Source organism: Mesocricetus auratus, unplaced genomic scaffold, assembly GCF_017639785.1.
Source record: "Mesocricetus auratus isolate SY011 unplaced genomic scaffold, BCM_Maur_2.0 Super-Scaffold_100011, whole genome shotgun sequence".
NCBI lineage: Eukaryota > Metazoa > Chordata > Mammalia > Rodentia > Cricetidae > Mesocricetus > Mesocricetus auratus.
Window position 1 is genome coordinate 42,920,421 of NW_024429195.1, and position 18,220 is coordinate 42,938,640.

General features: G+C 38.5%; 1 protein-coding gene and 1 pseudogene across 1 annotated transcript; both read right to left on the reverse strand.

Annotated features, from left to right (window-relative positions):
* Positions 1–1,665: 1,665 nt before the first annotated feature.
* LOC121143350 lies at positions 1,666–7,170 on the reverse strand (annotated as a pseudogene).
* Positions 7,171–10,382: 3,212 nt separating this feature from the next.
* LOC101840393 (olfactory receptor 6C2-like) lies at positions 10,383–11,318 on the reverse strand. Its single transcript, XM_005079684.2, has one exon. The coding sequence runs from the start codon at positions 11,316–11,318 to the stop codon at positions 10,383–10,385; it is 936 nt and encodes a 311-aa protein (XP_005079741.1).
* Positions 11,319–18,220: the final 6,902 nt, after the last annotated feature.

The following is an 18,220-nucleotide window of genomic DNA, read 5'->3' on the forward strand; positions in this document are numbered from 1 at the left end:
AGATTCAAGGTGCTTCATCCTGCTGGTGCGGGTGTACTACACATGGAGCCAACACAGGAAGTTCAGGGAGGCGATGGGTGGAGTTGGGCCATAGAAAACCCACACTAAACTCAGGCAATGGGGAGAGGACAAGACTGTGGTGTGGCCAGACTCAGGGTGGTCTCTCCTGCCTGGGCAGATGCACTACACATGGAGGGGACTCAAGGAGTTCCAAGGAAGGGATGAGGGAATTTGGGGCCTAGCGGGAACCACACTTACCTCAAACAAAGGGTGGAGGACTGGGGGGAAGCATAAAAAGCTTTTTTAAAAATGAAATTTTCATTTATTTACAAATTTATATATGTATATAATGTATTTTGGTCATGGTCATTTTGAAATCCCTTTTCTTTTCTGTGTGAACAATTTACTAGTGGCTTAACCCCTGAAGAAAAATGATTCCCCCTCCGTCAATAGTCAGTGACTGTCAATAACTTTGATGATGTGGAGTGGGTCCTCATATGTCACACCCACATCCATGCTGGAATGTTGATGACCCACTGCTGATGTGGGGTCATGAGTGCAACTCCTACACCATGCCCAGAAGACAGTGTTTCACAGCACTTTTCTTCATTCTGACCTTGCCTTTTTTCCTATTAGCTTTTTCTTGATGTTTTCTGAGCCTCATATAGGGATGATAACTGTTTTCTTTAGGGTTGATGACTAAACAGACACTTATTTTCGATTACGAGTCATTGACCCTTCTAAAAGAAGCTATTCTGACCAATTTTGAAAACAGCACTCTTAATGGGGATAAACACAAATATTTAAAAGCCTGTTTGACATGTACACTTAGCATGATAGCAGCAGGTTTCCAACCTAGGGTTCCCTTCAGCCATAATCATACCATAGTTACATTACCAGGCAAAATTTCTTCTAGTAGGGAGGGTGTCAAATTCAATTAGGAAGTGATTGGTTACCCCTGTAGCATACATGCGTCTGTTCCATCAGTCAGTACATCTTGCATGGATATTAACATGGTTTCAACATGGAAAGCTCACCATTGGTTATGAAATTTTCCCCTCTAGCACCCTGCATGGCATCTTGTGGTACATTGAAAGCTAGCCAGCATGGAGAAAGCTTCCAACTCAGTTCCAGGTTGATTTATCCTATGTCTTATAATCAAACTGTATGACGTCTCCAATAATAAGGCTATATCATCTAGTTATGCTGGATAACCAAGAGCAGAGGCAATATCCTGTACTGTTTTGGAAGTGTTTGGGAGTTTCCCTAATAAAAAGACATAGGGAGGCATCCCATACCTGGCACTGGAATTTTAATTTCACAACCTGAAGCTCCTGGGAACAGCATAAACCTACCAGTTAGAGTACATGTGTTCAAAACTCCTTTAAAATACGCTTAATTAGGTTACTAAGTAGTGGGTTTCCATAATGCTTTTTATACATCATTAATTGTTATTAACCCTCCTCTCATGATCTCCTCTTCCCTTACCCCCAGGCCCTATTCTCACTTAAGCTTCCATCACAGTACTCATCCCCTTTATTTTCATATCGTATGTGTTCTGCTATTTGTTTCTCTAAAAGTATTGAGATGGTTCATCCAGACACAGATCCAATCAAGAAGAGACAAACATATACACACTTTAATGGTTTATGCTTAATTAATGTTTTATTTCTGTATTTGATTTTTCCCTTTCTTCACTGAGATCATGGCAATTTTTTGAAGGAATTACTGAAGGCTTGCCTCACTTGCTTATTTCTCAGAGTGTAAATGAATGGGTTCAACATGGGCTCAGTTGATGTCATTAAAACTGCCACACCTTTATTAACAGCCACCGATTTCTTTGCTGATAGGTTGATGTAAATGAAAATACAGCTTCCATAGGTGATCGAAACTACAACCATGTGAGAAAAACAAGTGGAAAAGGCCTTTGTCCTTTGCTGGGCAGAGAGGAATCTTAGAATGGTCTTGATGATGTGGATGTAGGACAGAGCAACACTGCACAGACAATCACCAGCTGCTCTATGAGCCAGGTGTCTGAACACAAAATCTTCAGGATGGGAGATGCATAGGAGAAGAAACAATCAATAATATTTGAGTCACAGAATCTCAAATTTAGGAACAGGGTAAGAGGCAGGAGTATGATCAACAAGCCAGTCATCCAGCAGCAGAGAACTAGCTTCTGACACAGCTTGCTGCTCATGATGGTTGCATAATGCAGGGGTTTGCAGATGGCCACATAGCGATCGTAGGAAATAACAGCCAGGAGAAAAAATTCAGTTACTCCAAAAACATCACTGTAAAACACTTGAAAGACACAAATATTGTAAGTAATTGACCTGTCTCCTGTTGCTATGTTGTACAAATATCTAGGGATACAAGCAGATGTGAATGAAATTTCTAATTTCTGAAGTTGAGGGTCATCTGTTAGTTCCAACAGAATGAAGGTGGTTATTGTGTTGTTTTCATCAATGACTACTGAATTATTCAATATTCATGTAAAAATGAGAGATGTCTTACTTAAAAGTAGCAAGGCCAGGTAGAAGGAAACTGTTATAGTAAACTTACTAATGTGTAGTTTCTTCTGCATGTGGTAGCTGATACTTTTGATATTTTTGTGAGCTTAGCTATTCAAAAATTACTTTAGTCAACTCGTTTGGCATTTGTGATATATTTTTTAAAATGGACTTAAATAACTGCTATGACATTCATAGTCTTCATTTTTGTCTTTGTAACCTATATCCAACTGGATCTTCCTATGGTGTTGCATTTGAATCACAATGTGCTCTGATTCAATAAGATTCTTGTCTTCATATGTCTATTTCTTCTATATTTGAAAGGTGTAGAATCAAATGCAATCGTGCCTTTCCTAGACTATTTGGTCCTTGATAAAATGTAAACATATAACAACTCATCTGGATTCCATGATCAGGCTTTGTTGCTTTAGCTTTAATATATTTTATATTTTGTACACAATTGTGATGAATGTTTTCTGTTTCAAGTTGAAATTTTCACATTGCTCCATAGTATCTCTGATTATTTTTATATTTATCCAGGGTGCATTTCATACTCATTGTTACTGGAAGACACAATTGACTACACATAGAAAATGTTTGAGACAAGCTGAGAAAACAAAACATATGTCCTCTATGCTTTCAGTGTATTGAGTATGGAAAATATTCTAACAACTTATCACTCCCAAATGTTCATCCTCAAGTGTAAAATACTACACATGCATTCTGTATAGTGAGTCTGAATAACTTCTTATTTCTGATGATTAGTTTGAATATCACTTTACTAAAAGTTGCCTAACATGTCATTGTCTGCATTGCTTATGTGTCCTTCATTCTATTTTGGCCCTTTCTCTGAGAAAGTAAGCTTATTAAATCAGGGATGGTTCCATTTTCTTTGAACGAAGATAGCAACCCAAATTAAAACAGTTCTAGGTTGGTAATCAATGTCGAAGAAATACTTTATCAATATATATATATATATATATATGCTGTTGACTTACACACTGACAGGGGCATTGCATTCTTTTTGGGCTTCATCTACAAATAGCTTTGTGACTTACTTAAACTCTTTTTTTTGTGTATGTTACATGCACATGTACATTTGCAGTGTATTTCAGGTGTTCATGTGTTTGTGTGCACATGTATTTTGAGCCCAGAGGTCCACACCAGGTGTCCTCTATTGCTCCCCTATTATTTTCTGAGACAAGGTCTTTTGCAGAGCCTGAGTCTTGGTGATTTGGCAAAGCCAGGTGACCAGTGATCTCCAGAAGTCTGCCTAAGGATCAGAAGCATTCACCACATCACCAGCTTTTCATGAAGTTGCCGGGAATCTGCACACGGGCCCTGATGCTTTCACAGCAAGTCCTTCACAGACGGAGCGGTTAACTCAGGCCCTGCCACTGATTGTAATTTTTAAAATCTTGTTTTTTTCTACATTTGATTTTGAGATTTCCTTTTCATATTTGAAACAAGAGAGTTACTAGTGAAGAACGTCATTGCTATTTGCTATGGTGTTCAAAATGCTATGTTGCATCTCCTTGCTGCATTAGCTGTCATTTTAACTGAGTTACTGGAGATCTTTTAGCTTTCTAGAGCCATCTGTCAGTCATATATTCAAGTCAGAAGTCAAGGAATTCACACACCTTAGTATATAATTTTCACATGCTACTTACATAGTGATATATAACAAATATTTTTGCATCTCCGCAAATGCACATAATTCCATTGAACTTTCCACATTGAATTTGTGTTAAGAACTCTCTCTAGTTTTGTAAACTGTTACCATTTTAAAGTTTCCCTATATTAAAAACAACATGAACATTTGCTAAACTTTAAAGCAGTTTCCTATATGCTATTCTATATGCTATTCTATATCTATTTTTTCTAAGACTGCTAAAATGTCTGAATTTTTTGGCATTTTTGCACAGTTTCATAATGCTTACAGATGTATCCCTCAAGAACAAGGGCTTCATTTATTTAGAACCTCTGTGCACCAGAATGTTCTCTATGAATGAACTTTACACAATTTTTCCTTGTACTAACAGTGAGACATTGTCACAGTAATAACACTCAAATCACCACAGTACAATATGGTGGATATACCTTTTCTCGAGATGAATTTTTCTTGTTCTTTTTTACACAGAGTCTCATTATGTAGGCTTGACTGGCATGGAATTCACTATATATACACTGGGCTGTCCTTGAACTCTAGAAATGGCCTGCTTCTGTCTCTCTAGTGCTGGGATTATGGTGTATATCACCAGGTCTGTTTTTTTTCCTCATTAAGATTTTGGCAGTTTTCTTTGATATAGGTTCTGGCCTATCAGGTTTCCATTCACAATTACATCATGGAATAGCTAGCATTTCAGTTTCCATTTAAGATTTCCACTTCCATTCCCGAAAGATAAAGATTTTTCCCTTATAATTCCCATTTTTGTTTCTTCAATGAATTTTTAATGATATAAAAAATAAGAGTTAATAACTTCCTAATTTTTGATTTATACTAATAGCTGCTTTTTTATTCTCAGATGACAGTTTTTTCGGCAGCACATTTAATGCGGTGTATTTTAAATTTTGAGTGACTTCTCCAGTGTTTGAGTCACTATTAAGTAGAGAAGATAAAACAAGTTTTCTTCCATTTTCCTAATGAAATAGCATGTTATGTGTACAATTGCCATTTTTGCCTTTAAAATAGCCACTGCTTCAAAAAATGAGGGCTACATCTCCTCTTAATTATATGACATGTTTCCTGTCACCATCAATGGGAAGGAGAGCCAGCAATGGTTTTTGAAGATTCATGACATTCCTGAGAACTATAGAGACTGAACGATTTTAATAAAGGGAATATGTCCTTTTCAACCTCCCTTGGGTTTCCAACCTGTGTCTCCTAAGTGTCCATTCTTAGATTTAGTTTGTGGTATCTTACTTATTCCTGTTCTGTTGTGTGATAGCACTGGCTACAAAATAACCATCATTTATTATATTAAAACAACAGTCCTAGCTTTAAAGAAGCAATATTTTAAAAAATAATCCCATCTTCCAATAATGGTTTTTATTAAAAATTTCCAAAGAACCAATATTGCTCACATCAGGATAAATCACCATGCTGGCTGATTTTTAGTGCACACATCTCCATTTAAACAGGAGAGTGAGGCTGTGAATCACAGCACTGGTCATCTATAAATTCACATTGAAAACAGCACCCTTAATACACAACCCAGACCTCTATATGCATTTTTATGTAACAATTTATATGAGCAATTACAGTTGGATTTATGCCAGGTTGAATATGCTTACCAGAGAAAATCGTCACCAAATATGAAGTTGAATGAAGTAGCCACTGTACTTACTCTTCTGAGAGCTAACAGTAGGTTCAGCTGGTTCTTCAGCAAGAGTCCAGAAATCTCTTTTGATGCAGACAACCTAACAGCACAGGCTCATATGGAATTTTGTAGTTTCAGCATTCCTACCCCACTTTCTCTCCCATGCTAAGGGAAGGCCTAGCCCTACAGTCTCTCCAGATATTTTCATTTCCAGCATAATGGACAGATTTTCTAATCAGGACTTTGGTTTCCTTTTATTTTAGGCATACATTCTAGATTTAATTTTTTATTATTTAGGTTAGAAACAATCTTGTTTCACATGTCAATCCCAGCTCCCTCTCCCTCCCCTCCTCCCCTGCCCTCCCCACCAGGTTGCCCAGTCCCCGACCCAATCTCCACTCCCATCACCAAGAGGGTGAGGCCCTCCATGATGGATTTCCAGTAACTGTCATTTCATCCAGAGCAGGGCCTAGGCCCTCCCCCAAGAGTCCCGGCTGAGAGAGCCTCCCATATTGTGGCATGGGCACTCAAAGTCTATTTGTATGCCAGGAGTAAATACTACCCAAAGCCCCATAGATTACCTAGGCCTCCTCACTGACACCCATATTCAGGGGGTCTGGGTCAGTCCCATGCTTTCCACACAGCCATCAATATGGAGTCCAAGAGCTCCCCCTTGTTCAGGTCAACTGTTTCTGTGGGTTAAACCAGCCCACTCTTAACTCTTTGACCATCAGTTCTTTGGTTGAAAATAAAATATAATCGCAAAGGTTGTCCATTTACTTTTTTAAAGCACGGACATGATCATTTCTTTGAATAAGTTTTCACTATTACAAATGGCATATGTTTTATTTTCTAAACCTGAAACTAACTAAATAAATAAATGCCTGCATCCTCAGTGACATATGTTCAGACACCACTAATGAGTCTCTTCAATGAACTTGAACAAAATTTCTGAATTATGTTGCAGTGGTGGCAGTGTCCTTAGAGACCCAAAGATTCAGTTATAACTTCCTTTTTCACCTACTTGCATAATCTATTATCAAAGCAATGACCATGGAGATGTAGTGTAATGAATACTATGTACTTTTTAACATCCATTTATATTTTAAATCACTCTTAGTTTGTCTCTTTTTCATTAGTTCTTTAAGAATTTTGTACAATATATTTCAATCATACTTACCCCTTATCCTCCCTCCCATATCCACCCAACTTTGTGTCTTGTTTTTGAAACCCATCAAGTACAATTTGGGCTGCCCATATACTCTTGGATGTGCGGTTTTCACTGGAGGATGGGAAACCCAGTAAGGGCTAACCCTTAAAGGAAACTTACTTTCCATGTTGGAATTTTATCTGTCTGAGTCTGCATCAGTCTTATGCTGTATCAACAGCTCCTCCTGAGTGTGAGAATGAATGTGTCTCTGATTCTTGTGCCTGCTTTTGGGATCTCTTTTCCTTCCTTTGGGTTGTCTTGTCCAACTTCAATGTACATAACTTATTATGTATTTAAAAGGCAATATTTTTATTTTTAGCTTTTCACATTCCTTTAAGATATTTTCTTAAGTTTTCGGCATCCAGGTATCCATTTTATTTTATTCTTTTGCTTCTTTTTAATTTTTGGAATGTATTTGTTGCAGATGACAAATTATTCGCAATTAGAAAATGTCTCAGGCTACATGGGTGTGGTGGTATACTCTTTTAATTACAGCACTCAGGAGGTAGAGACAGGTGGATCTCTGTAACTTTGAGGTCACCCTCAAGAGAGCCAGGCCTGTGTACAGAGATCCTGTCTCAAAATATCAAATTTTTTTCTTGGGCTGGAAAGATGACTCTGAGGTTAAGAGTACTGGCTATTCTTCCAAAGGTCCTGAGTTTAATTCCCAGCATCCACATGGTGGTTCACAACCATCTGTAATGAGATGTAGTGCCCTCTTCTGGCATGTAGGCATATGTGTGGGTAGAATACTGTATACATAATAAATAAATTAAAATATTTCTCTTTGGAGATCGATATGGAGATTCCTCAGGAAAATGGAAATCAGTCTACCACAAGATTCAGCAATTCCACTCTTAGGCATATACCCAAAATATGCCCATTCATACAACAAGGACATCTGTTCCACTATGTTCCTAGCAGCATTATTTGTAATAGCCAGAACCTGGAAGCAACCTAGATGCCCCTCAACTGAAGAGTTGATAGAGAAAATGTGGTACGCTTACACAGTGCAGTACTACTCAGTGGGGGAAAAATGGAATCTTGAAATTTGCAGGCAAAAGGATAGCACTAGAAAATACCATCCTGAATGAGGTAACCCAGTCACAAAAAGACAAACATCATATGTACTCACTCATATATGGATTTTAGACATGGAGCAGGGGATCGCCAGCCTGCAATCCCACCGCCAGAGAGTCTGGGAAAAAGGGAGGACACTAAGAGAGATATACATGTTAACCCAGAGAATGGGACAGGATCTCCTGAGGCGATTGGGAGCATGGGAGAAGGAGGGTTAGGGAGATGGGAGAAAGAGAGGGGAAGAAGAAGAGGAGAGAGGAGGACATGGGGGAACAGGAAGGTTGAGTTGAGGGAAGAATAGAGGAGAGCAGGATGAGAGATACCATAATAGAGGGAGCCATTATAGGTTCGAGGAGAGATCTGGCACTAGTGAGATTGTCAGAGATCTACAAGGATGACACCATCTGGCACTAAGGCTACCTTAAATGCCCTCTCCTGATGATGAGATTAATGACTACCTTATATGCCATCCTAGAATTCTCATCCAGTGGCTGAAGGAAGCAGAGGCAGACACCCACAGCTAAAAACCGAACTGAACTCCTGGAACCCAGTTGCAAATAGGAGTCATAAGCAAAGGCATGAAGACCTGGCTGGTGAACCCCAGGGAGGCAGCTGACCTGAACAAGGCTATTACCCAGACTGATGACTGAGAGGCCAGCATGGGACCGATCCAGACCCCCGAACCTGGGTGTCATATAGGAGACCTCGGCAATCTATGGAGCCTCGGATAGTAGATCAGTATTTATTCCTGGCATACAAATGGAATTTGCGAGCCCATTCCACATGGAGGGATGCTCTCTCTGCCTGGACACATTGGGGAGGGTATACACCCTGCCTGGGATGATATGACAGACTTTGAAAATCCCCCATGGAAGGCCTTACCCTCCCTGGGGAACACAGGGGCCATGGAGGGGGGGATTGGGGGGGTTGGGGCAGGGGAGGAGGGGAGGGAGAGGGACCTGGGAGTGACATGTGTAAAAAGCTAAATTAATAATAATAACATAAGGGCTGGATAGATGGCTCAGCCGTTAAAGGCTAGGCTCACAACCAAAAAAAAAAACAATAACATAATTTTTTCTCAGAATAACCCTTTTCACTTTATTCTTTTCAACTTAATTTTTTGTAAAAAAAAATATATAACATTTCAGATTTTGGTTGTTGTGAATTTGAATATGAGCATTTTGATAGATTTAAAATATGAGTATTTTTGATAGATTTAATGAAATCAAAAGACTTATATTCTCATTCATGGCAAACATTTATTTCAGCATAAGCCTTTTTTAAAAAGTTATTTTATTACATATTAATTTTAAAACACATATTAAAACATAACAGGTGAGCATATAGTCAGGTATCACATAATTGATACAAGAACACACTAGGTAATAGCCAAATCAGTTACAAATTTAGTTTCTTCAAACATTAATAATTTCTGTCCCATAAAAACATTCAAAATTCACTTTCAAGCTTTCTGAATTTTATTATATGCTACCAGTATACAATATACAATCATTGTATATTCAATAACTCACTGAAGTCTGACATCTACCTCTCCATCATTTAATTAAACTGCCCCCAGAATTCTCTTCCTTCCCTCCCCCCTAAAAACACTATTCTATTCTTAACTTCTGTGAGATCAGCCCTTCTTTAATCCACATATGAGGGAGATACTTGCCTTTCTGTGCCTGATTTATTTTAGCACAATTATCTCTATCCCACCTGTATTACAAATGATAGAATTTAACCTTGTTTTATGGTCGAAAGTATTCCCTGATATGCATGTAAAACATTTTGGTTACCTACTCATTAGCTTGTTTCCATTTCTCCTTTCTATCTCTGATAGTTCATGTGTGGTGGTGTAGATTTTTTTGTTTGTGTCTTCTGCTTTTAGGGTCCAAATAGTACCTGTATTAAAGAAAATATACACTGATATCCATTAAATTAATCAGTGAATAAATCAATTGAAAGTTTTGGAATAGAAGAAACAATTGTGACTTATTTTTTCTGAAATTGTAAAAAATCTTTTGGCAATTACTTCTTTATTGTTTTCTTTTGTTTTATTATTTTGGGGTATTCTTAATTTTCAAGTGAAATGGAGGTTATGATTTCTGAAAGTTATTAACACATTTGGAAGGATGTGATCTTAAGCAAGGTTTGGGGGGGCTGGAATGTCAGTTGACCACAATGAGCAAAAGTGTCCAGAAAATTTAACCTGACCCAAAGTTCAGAAAGTTTACCACCCATGTTTATTACCATGTCTCATTTCTTGGAAAGTATTATGATTCTTTTCATTGAGTCACAGAAGGCTTGCTTGACTTGCCTATTCCTAAGTGTGTAGATGAAAGGGTTTAGCATAGGGGCAATGGAAGTAGTGAGAACTGTCACACCCTTGTTAATGGCCACCTCATCCTTAGCTGAAGGCTTGATATAGATGAAGATGCAGCTGCCATAGGTGATGGAGACCACGATCATGTGGGAAGAACAGGTAGAGAAGGCCTTTTTCCTTTGTTGGGCAGAAGGGAATCTAAGAACTGTTTTGATAATATAAATGTAGGACAGAACAACACACACCAGTGTTATGATGAGCGTCAACACAGCACAGATGAGGACTGTCTGCTCCATGAACCAAGTGTCTGAACAAGAGATTTTTAGGAGAGGGGACGCATCACAGATGAAATGATCAATGATATTAGAATCACAAAACTCCAGATTTAGGCCGAGGCTAAGTGGGGGAATTAGAATAAATAAGCCAGCTACCCAACAACAAAATACAAGTCTCCTGCAGACTGTGGTATTCATGACAGTCACATAGTGCAGTGGCCTGCAGATAGCCACATAGCGGTCGTAGGACATAGCAGCTAGAAGGAAAAATTCAGTTACGCCAAAGAGGTCAGTAAAAAATACTTGGCCGACACAGGCATTATAGGTAATAATTTTGTCACCTGTTGCTATGTTATACAAGTATCTGGGGATGCTTGCAGATGTGAATGAGATCTCCAAGAAAGCAAAGTTTTTAAGGAAATAGTACATGGCTGTTTTAAGGTGGGGGTCTGCTAAGATGAGGGAGATGATGGCAAGATTCCCAGTTATGCTCAATGAGTAGGTAAAGAAGAGAAAGATAAAGATAAGAACCTGTAGTTGTGGGTCATTTGTCAGTCCCAGTAAGATGAAAGTTGTGACAGTGTGGTTCCTCATTACTAATTTCTGGTTTCTCTTAGGTCTGCACAGAACATTCAGAGACATTTTGTTATAGATTCACAGTTTGAAATCTTTTTAATCATGTATGGCTTTAAAAGACATTATCCTTTAAATGCATACTGTGTAAGGACTTCTAACCGTTGTGCTTTTGTTATTTTATGGGAAGCAAAGGTGTCTTTTGGCTCAAGAATTATCAAAATTTCCTAGAAGTTTATTTTGCATTTTCCAATCGTGTTATTACTCAGTGAAGTGTTGACACAAGTCAGACAACTTGGAATCACTATGCACAATAATCACTTCAGATCTCTGTTCCAACCCTATAGTTAAAACTTTTACATTTTGTCTAATGCAGTGTGTGTGTTTCATTCTGAAGTCTTCCAGACTTAGTAATCATAAATGTATAGTGCATGCAGACATCTCAACTCAGCTATGTGTACACACATACATAAACACTATACACACCACACCCACCCACCCACACACACACACACACACACACACACGCACACATGCACACACACACTTCCTTAGTTGTTCCCTTGATACTGCCTCCTTATCGGGTTTCTTAGTCCCTTAGTGATCACTTAACAATTCAGGGTGGTACACAACACAGAAGGCTTTAAAGCATGATATAATTATACAGAGAACACACATATTCTTTCTTTCATGAAATATGCTGATAAATATATTTCCAAGATCCTGCCTGTGATGATTCTCTAACGAATGCCTATCACATTTTAATTTACTTTCCTACATAGACCAGTCTTAACCTCAAGATAAAACATGGAATAAGAGAATAAGGAAAATGACTATTTTGATTTAGGAGAAAATAAGGATTGTGACACAGTTGAGGACATTTACATAAATAAATAGTAGTGGCTAAATTTACATAAACAATAGTAGTAGCTAAACTTCAATAAGCATTTACATATTCAGTAAGAAACAATGATTTTCTACAAATAATGAGGTTGTGAAAGTCAATTTAAATATTTTTGTTTTAGACCATTGACAAAATTAATAATATTGGTGTTTTCTTTATCCTCCTTTACTTAAGAAAATTATAGTACATTCATCAGGTCCTATGTGTTGAAATATGGTACTGGTAACCCCCATCTTTGCAACCCTGTGGGAACATTAACTGGTATTAATGTACAAGGACTGACACTCATTCAGGAACCTTGGAATGTGTCTCCTTTTCACTACACCAGTTGGCACAACTCATACAACCCCATATGCAACTTGTTGTTTGACAAGTGCTTCTAAATGTATTTGTCAACTGCATGTTTTCCAATCAGATGTCTGCAATGATATTTTCCTTTCTATCTGGATTTCTAATGCAAAGGATTTCCATATTGACTCTGCCTATTGCCTATAACATTTTATATGAAATTGAACCAATGGTTCATATTTATTTTTCATTTTAAGAAGTAAGTTTTTCCTCTTCCAGGGTATAAAAACTGAGATCAAACAAAATAAATACAATAAAGATAAGAAAATTTATTGTGCTTACCATTGTGACAATCAATCATAGATTGTATTGGTTGGTTAAATCTGAAGACTTAAAATTTCTAAATTAAAATGATAATTGAGATGAAGATTATGGTAACAACTTACAGCCATTTTTGCTACTGTCAAGTTAATAATGGCTTGAGGCTGCATAGATACCTTGGTAGAATCCATCTTTATCCTGTTTCTTGAATTCCCTATTGTACTATTTTAGCTTCCTTCCTGTAAAAACAAACAAACACGAACCACATGATATGAATGCTGTAGGATGTCATCAATCATCTCCACTTATAATAGTTGTTACTCTGACTTAGAGCCATGAGCATTTGCTGCAACTAGCTTCCTATTTGCTTGGTTGTTAAAAATGTTAACTAACTAAATAAGCACAATCCCTGGTGATATACACTCACTAATGAATCTTCTGAGTAACCTAATTTGAGGTTTAAAAATGTATGCTGAGTTCTGCTTCTTGGAGGTGGTGTCTTTGGAGACAGAAGGATACAGTATTGCATAAAGTCCATTAAGACTGCAGAAGAACCTGATTATTTACTAATCTATAGGTTTAGACATAATACATAAATGCATAAACAAATACACAATGCATACACTGAAATTAAACCTATAGGGACATTTTTAAAAATCTACATTTTAAATTCAAAGCTTACTATAATTATTTCCTATATACAAATTACTATATTTGAGTAATTTTATTAGTTAAGGAAAATGGAGACAATATATAAAACTATGTAATCAATTGCTGCTTTTATTATATTGGTGACAATTTCAGATTTTGTTTTACAATTGTATCAACATGTTTACATGTACTACTTAAAAAACACTGAGAGACTCCTGGGTAAAATGGCATTTAGAAAACAAATCCATTTGACTTGGTGAAAGAAAACAAACAGGATGGTTGATACACATAGCAATTTTTATTCCTGGAAGAAATGATAGTTGTAAGTGAATTTATCAAGCCCACATGAGATTTTGTTGTTGTTGTTGTTGTTGTTGTTGTTGTTGAGAAAACAAATGGGAGGGGCTTCAGACAGTGCCTAGCTGCCACCAGCAGCTTGGTGGACAAGGCTAGGGCAAACTACAGGAAATGTCTCCCTTAATATTTAGCTGAATGACCAAGGACTGGATGTGTAATTTGTGGGGATTTAAATACTTTGGAACAGAACTCACTTCGTTAAGGTCAGAAGGATCTGTCTGACAATGGCTTACATGCTCTCCTCCCTGTCCATGCTGAGAGAAGAGCTAGAGAAGGGTCTGAAGCCCACTGGATCAATGACCCTATGGACAGATAGGAAGGGGATTGACATGAAACATGGAGGAGGTGGCAAACTCTCTTAAGGCTGATGGGTGAGGTTGGCAGGGACACACAAGAAGGTCTCCCATCCTCATCCCCACAACTTGCATATGGAGAGAGGCTCTGCGGAGCCCAAAGCTGGGCAGAATCAATGGCTGTATATACTCGGGGGAGAGTGACAGGGCTGAAATGCCAGTCTGAGGACTGAGACAGCCTTGCCCTCAAAGTTCCCTGACAAAGGTGGAAACTACAGCAAGGATCTAACCCTGTTTTTCCTAATACAGAGCTGCTGAACCAGATAGGCTATCAAAGAGGAAACTGAACCGCACACCTCAACTCAGTGAGTGCAGTTGTGACAGAAACTTACTCCCAAAGGTGGCCTAAACTCCCCTGAAGAAATATACATCCCAGATTTGCTTTTTCACAAATTTGAACTAGAATTGTAAATGGTGTCTTTCCCTACCAATTCTGTCTTCTACATAAAATAACACAAAGAAGAGTTCAAAACCCATCCCACCAAGGAAAAATATCAATTGATGTGATTGAAAAAACTCTCATGTACTTTCATTACATTTTGCATTTTGTTGTTATTTATGTTGTTGGAAATTATTTTTAATAAGATTTTAATTGAAATAGAATTATATAACTTGCCCCTCCAGGCCATCCCAGTTACCCTCATTTGAACCTCTCCCATGTACCTTTTCAAGTTGATAGCCTCTTTTTCTTTGATTATTATTATATATGTATAGATGCATATGTAAATATATATAAATAAATCTTCTGAGCCTGTTTTTGTGTTTATGATTTAAGGACTGATCATTCTACATTGAACAACCAATAACAGGGCTTATCCTTGGGAGAGGCTAACTTTCCTCCCAGTAGTCAGTAGCTGCTGACATTTTGGGATCCCCTGAAATTTTCCTCCCTTCCACATGAACATGTCCATTGCATGACCATTTTCCCAATCTTACATATGCAGACAATTTTAGGAGAGACTGTGTTTTTACAGCTGACATCCTAGTAATTTGACTTTTACACACTTTCTGCTCCACCTTCCATGATGTTCCAGAGATGCAAAAGCTGTGATGTGAATGTATCCATTGGAGATGAGCTGCTTAAATCCGTTATCCTTGCATTGTGTCCTGTTGCAGTTTTCTGTGATGGTCTACATTTGATATAAAGGGAGGCTTCTTTCATGGTCGGTGGTAGCTACACTTATCCATTTTGAATTGGATAGTAGTTAATGAAGAGAATCATAACTGATCAAAATACTGAAATTGAGTGGTTATTGAATTTTAGCCCTAAATAGGATACCTGTCTTACCCCTTCCAAGGTACATGTATCAGACCTACATAAGACTGAGCCCATCAAGATATGTTATATCTGATAGACTTTAAAAAACTACACCAGTGTGAGTCCTTCCAGACCCTACCCAGCTGCAGGTGAGCTTGGGGCCTCCTGGGGATGCTTTCCCTGCCCATAACCCACTCCCTCAGTCTTCAGGGGGCTCCTTCCAGCATCAAGAGGACCTGCCCACACAGGAAAGAAGGGAGTCCTTCAGGACCCCAACCCCGGTCTGCCCACACCTGCTTGACTGTCGTCAGGAAAGAAGGACACCAGTGAAGACAGAGAGACCCCACCTGCACCCACTGGAAGACGGAAAGGGAAGAAGACAGTATAAGAACACACTCAGCAAGAGAAAAACCAATATGACTCCACCAGAATCTAGAGACCCCATGCCAACAAGACCTGGAAAGTAGATGAAGCATAAAAGACAAACCTTAAAATTATTTTATAAAAATATTTTTGTTAAGTTTCTGTATGGAGATCCTCTCTAGTGGTGAGAACAGAGTGTTGAAGTCTCCTACTTTTAGTGTGGGAGATTTTATGTGCGATTTGAGCTTTAGTAATGTTTCTTTTACGAATAAGGGTGCTGTTGTGTTTGGGGCATAGATGTTCAGAACTGAGATTTCATCTTGAAGGACTTTTCCTTTGATGAATATGAAATGTCCTTTTTCATCTCTTTTGATTGGTTTTAATTTGAAGTCCAATTTGTTAGATATTAGGATTGCCACACCATCTTGTTTCTTGAGTCCGTTTGATTGGAAAATCTTTTCCCAACTCATTACTCTGAGGTAACATCTGTGTTTGATGTTGAGATGTGTTTCTTGCATGCAGCAGAAGGATGGGTTCTGTCTTTGTATCTATTCTGTTAGTATTTGTCTTTTTATAGGCGAATTGAGACCGTTGACATTGAGGGATATTAATGACCATTGATTGTTGATTCTTGTTTGTCTTTGAATTATTAGGGGTGGTGTTATTGTGAATATGTTTTCTTACCTTTTTCTTTTGGTATTTGGTAAAGTGGGATTGCCTATGTATTTGTGAGTGCAGTTATCTTCATTGGGTTGAAGTTTTCCTTCCAATAATTTCTGTAGGGCTGGATTCGTGTATATATATATTGTTTATGTCTGCCTCTGTGAATATTTTGTTTTCTCCATCTATGGTAATTGAGAGCTTTGCTGGATATAGTAGTCTGGGCTGGCATCGTGTTCCCTTAGTGTTTGTAGGACAGCTTTCATAGCTTCCATTGAGAATTCAGGTGTAATTTTGATAGGTCCACCTTTATAGGTTACTTGGCCTTTTTCTTTAGCTGCTCTTAATATTTTCTCTTTATACTGTATGTTTGATGTTTTGATTATGATGTGGTGAGGGGACTTCTTTTTCTGGTCCAGTCTATTTGGTGTTCTGTAAGATTCTTGTATTTTCATAGGCATATCCTTCTTTAGGTTAGGGAAGTTTTCTTCTATGATTTTGTTAAATATGTTTTCTGTACCTTTGAGCTGTAGTTCTTCACCTTCTTCTATACCTGTTATTCTCAGGTTTGGCTTCTTCATGGTATCCCATATTTCCTGGATATTTTGTGTTTTGGATTTGTTGGATTTGAGATATTCTTTTTTTTAAACTTTTTTATTTTAAATAGCTTGTTTTACATGTCAATCCCAGTTCCCTCTCCCTCCCCTCCTCCCCCACTCCCTTTTCCCCCACCCTCCCACCCTATTGCCAAATCCTTCCACATAGGGGATATCAGAGTCTGTCATTTTACTCTGGGTAGGGTCCAGGCACTCCCCTAAGAGACCAGGCTGAGAGAGCATCCCTCTTTGTGCTATAGGCACACGAAGACTGTTTGTATATCAGGGATAGACACTGATCCACAGCTCAGGGCCCCATAGGTTGCCCAGGCCTTCTCGCTGACACTCACATTTGGGGGGTCCAGATCAGTCCCATGCTGGCCTCCCCACTGTCAGTCTGGGGTCCAAGAGCTCTCCCCTGTTCAGATCAGCTGTCTCTGCTGGTTTTGCCAGCCCATTCTTTGCCAATTTGCTCATCACTCCTCTCTCTCTGTCACTGGGTTCCTTGGGTTCAGTTCAGTGATTAATTGTGTGTTTGCCTCTGCTTCCATCAGTCACAGGATGAAGGCTCCCGGATGGTTATAGACATCAAGTTCATTATCAGGAATGGGCATTTGAGGTGGTCTCTCCACTATTGCTTAGCTTGCCAATTGGTGTTATCCCTTTAGATCACTCGAGGTCGCTCTGGTGCCTGATCTGTATTCGATCCTATGATTCCCTCTTCCCCCTATTTTACCCCCACCCCCTCAACTTCCTTTTCTCCCATGACCAACTCTCTTCCTTTTCACCCCCTCTCTTCTTCCCAGCTCCCACTCCCCCCCCACTCCTCGCCGTGTTCCCCATCCATTCAGGGGATCTTGTCTCCATCCTCTTCTCTTGGGTTCTATGCATAGATGCATATCTTTTAGGTTCTTTCCTGTTTCCCAGACTCTCTATCAGTGGAAGTACAGAATGGCACTATCCTGATCCATGTCTAAAATCCATATATGAGTGAGTACATACCATGTTTGTCTTTTTGTGACTCACTCAGGATGGTTTCCTCCAGTGCTATCCATTTACCTGCGAATTTCAAGATTCCATTATTTTTTTCTGCTGAGTAATACTCCATTGTGTAAATGTACCACATTTTCTCTATCCACTCTTCAGTTGAGGGGCATCTAGGTTGCTTCCAG

Coding starts and splice junctions, on each gene's coding strand:
- LOC101840393 (XM_005079684.2), bottom strand. CDS start 11,318: ATGAGGAACCACACTGTCACAACTTTCATCTTACTGGGACTGACAAAT.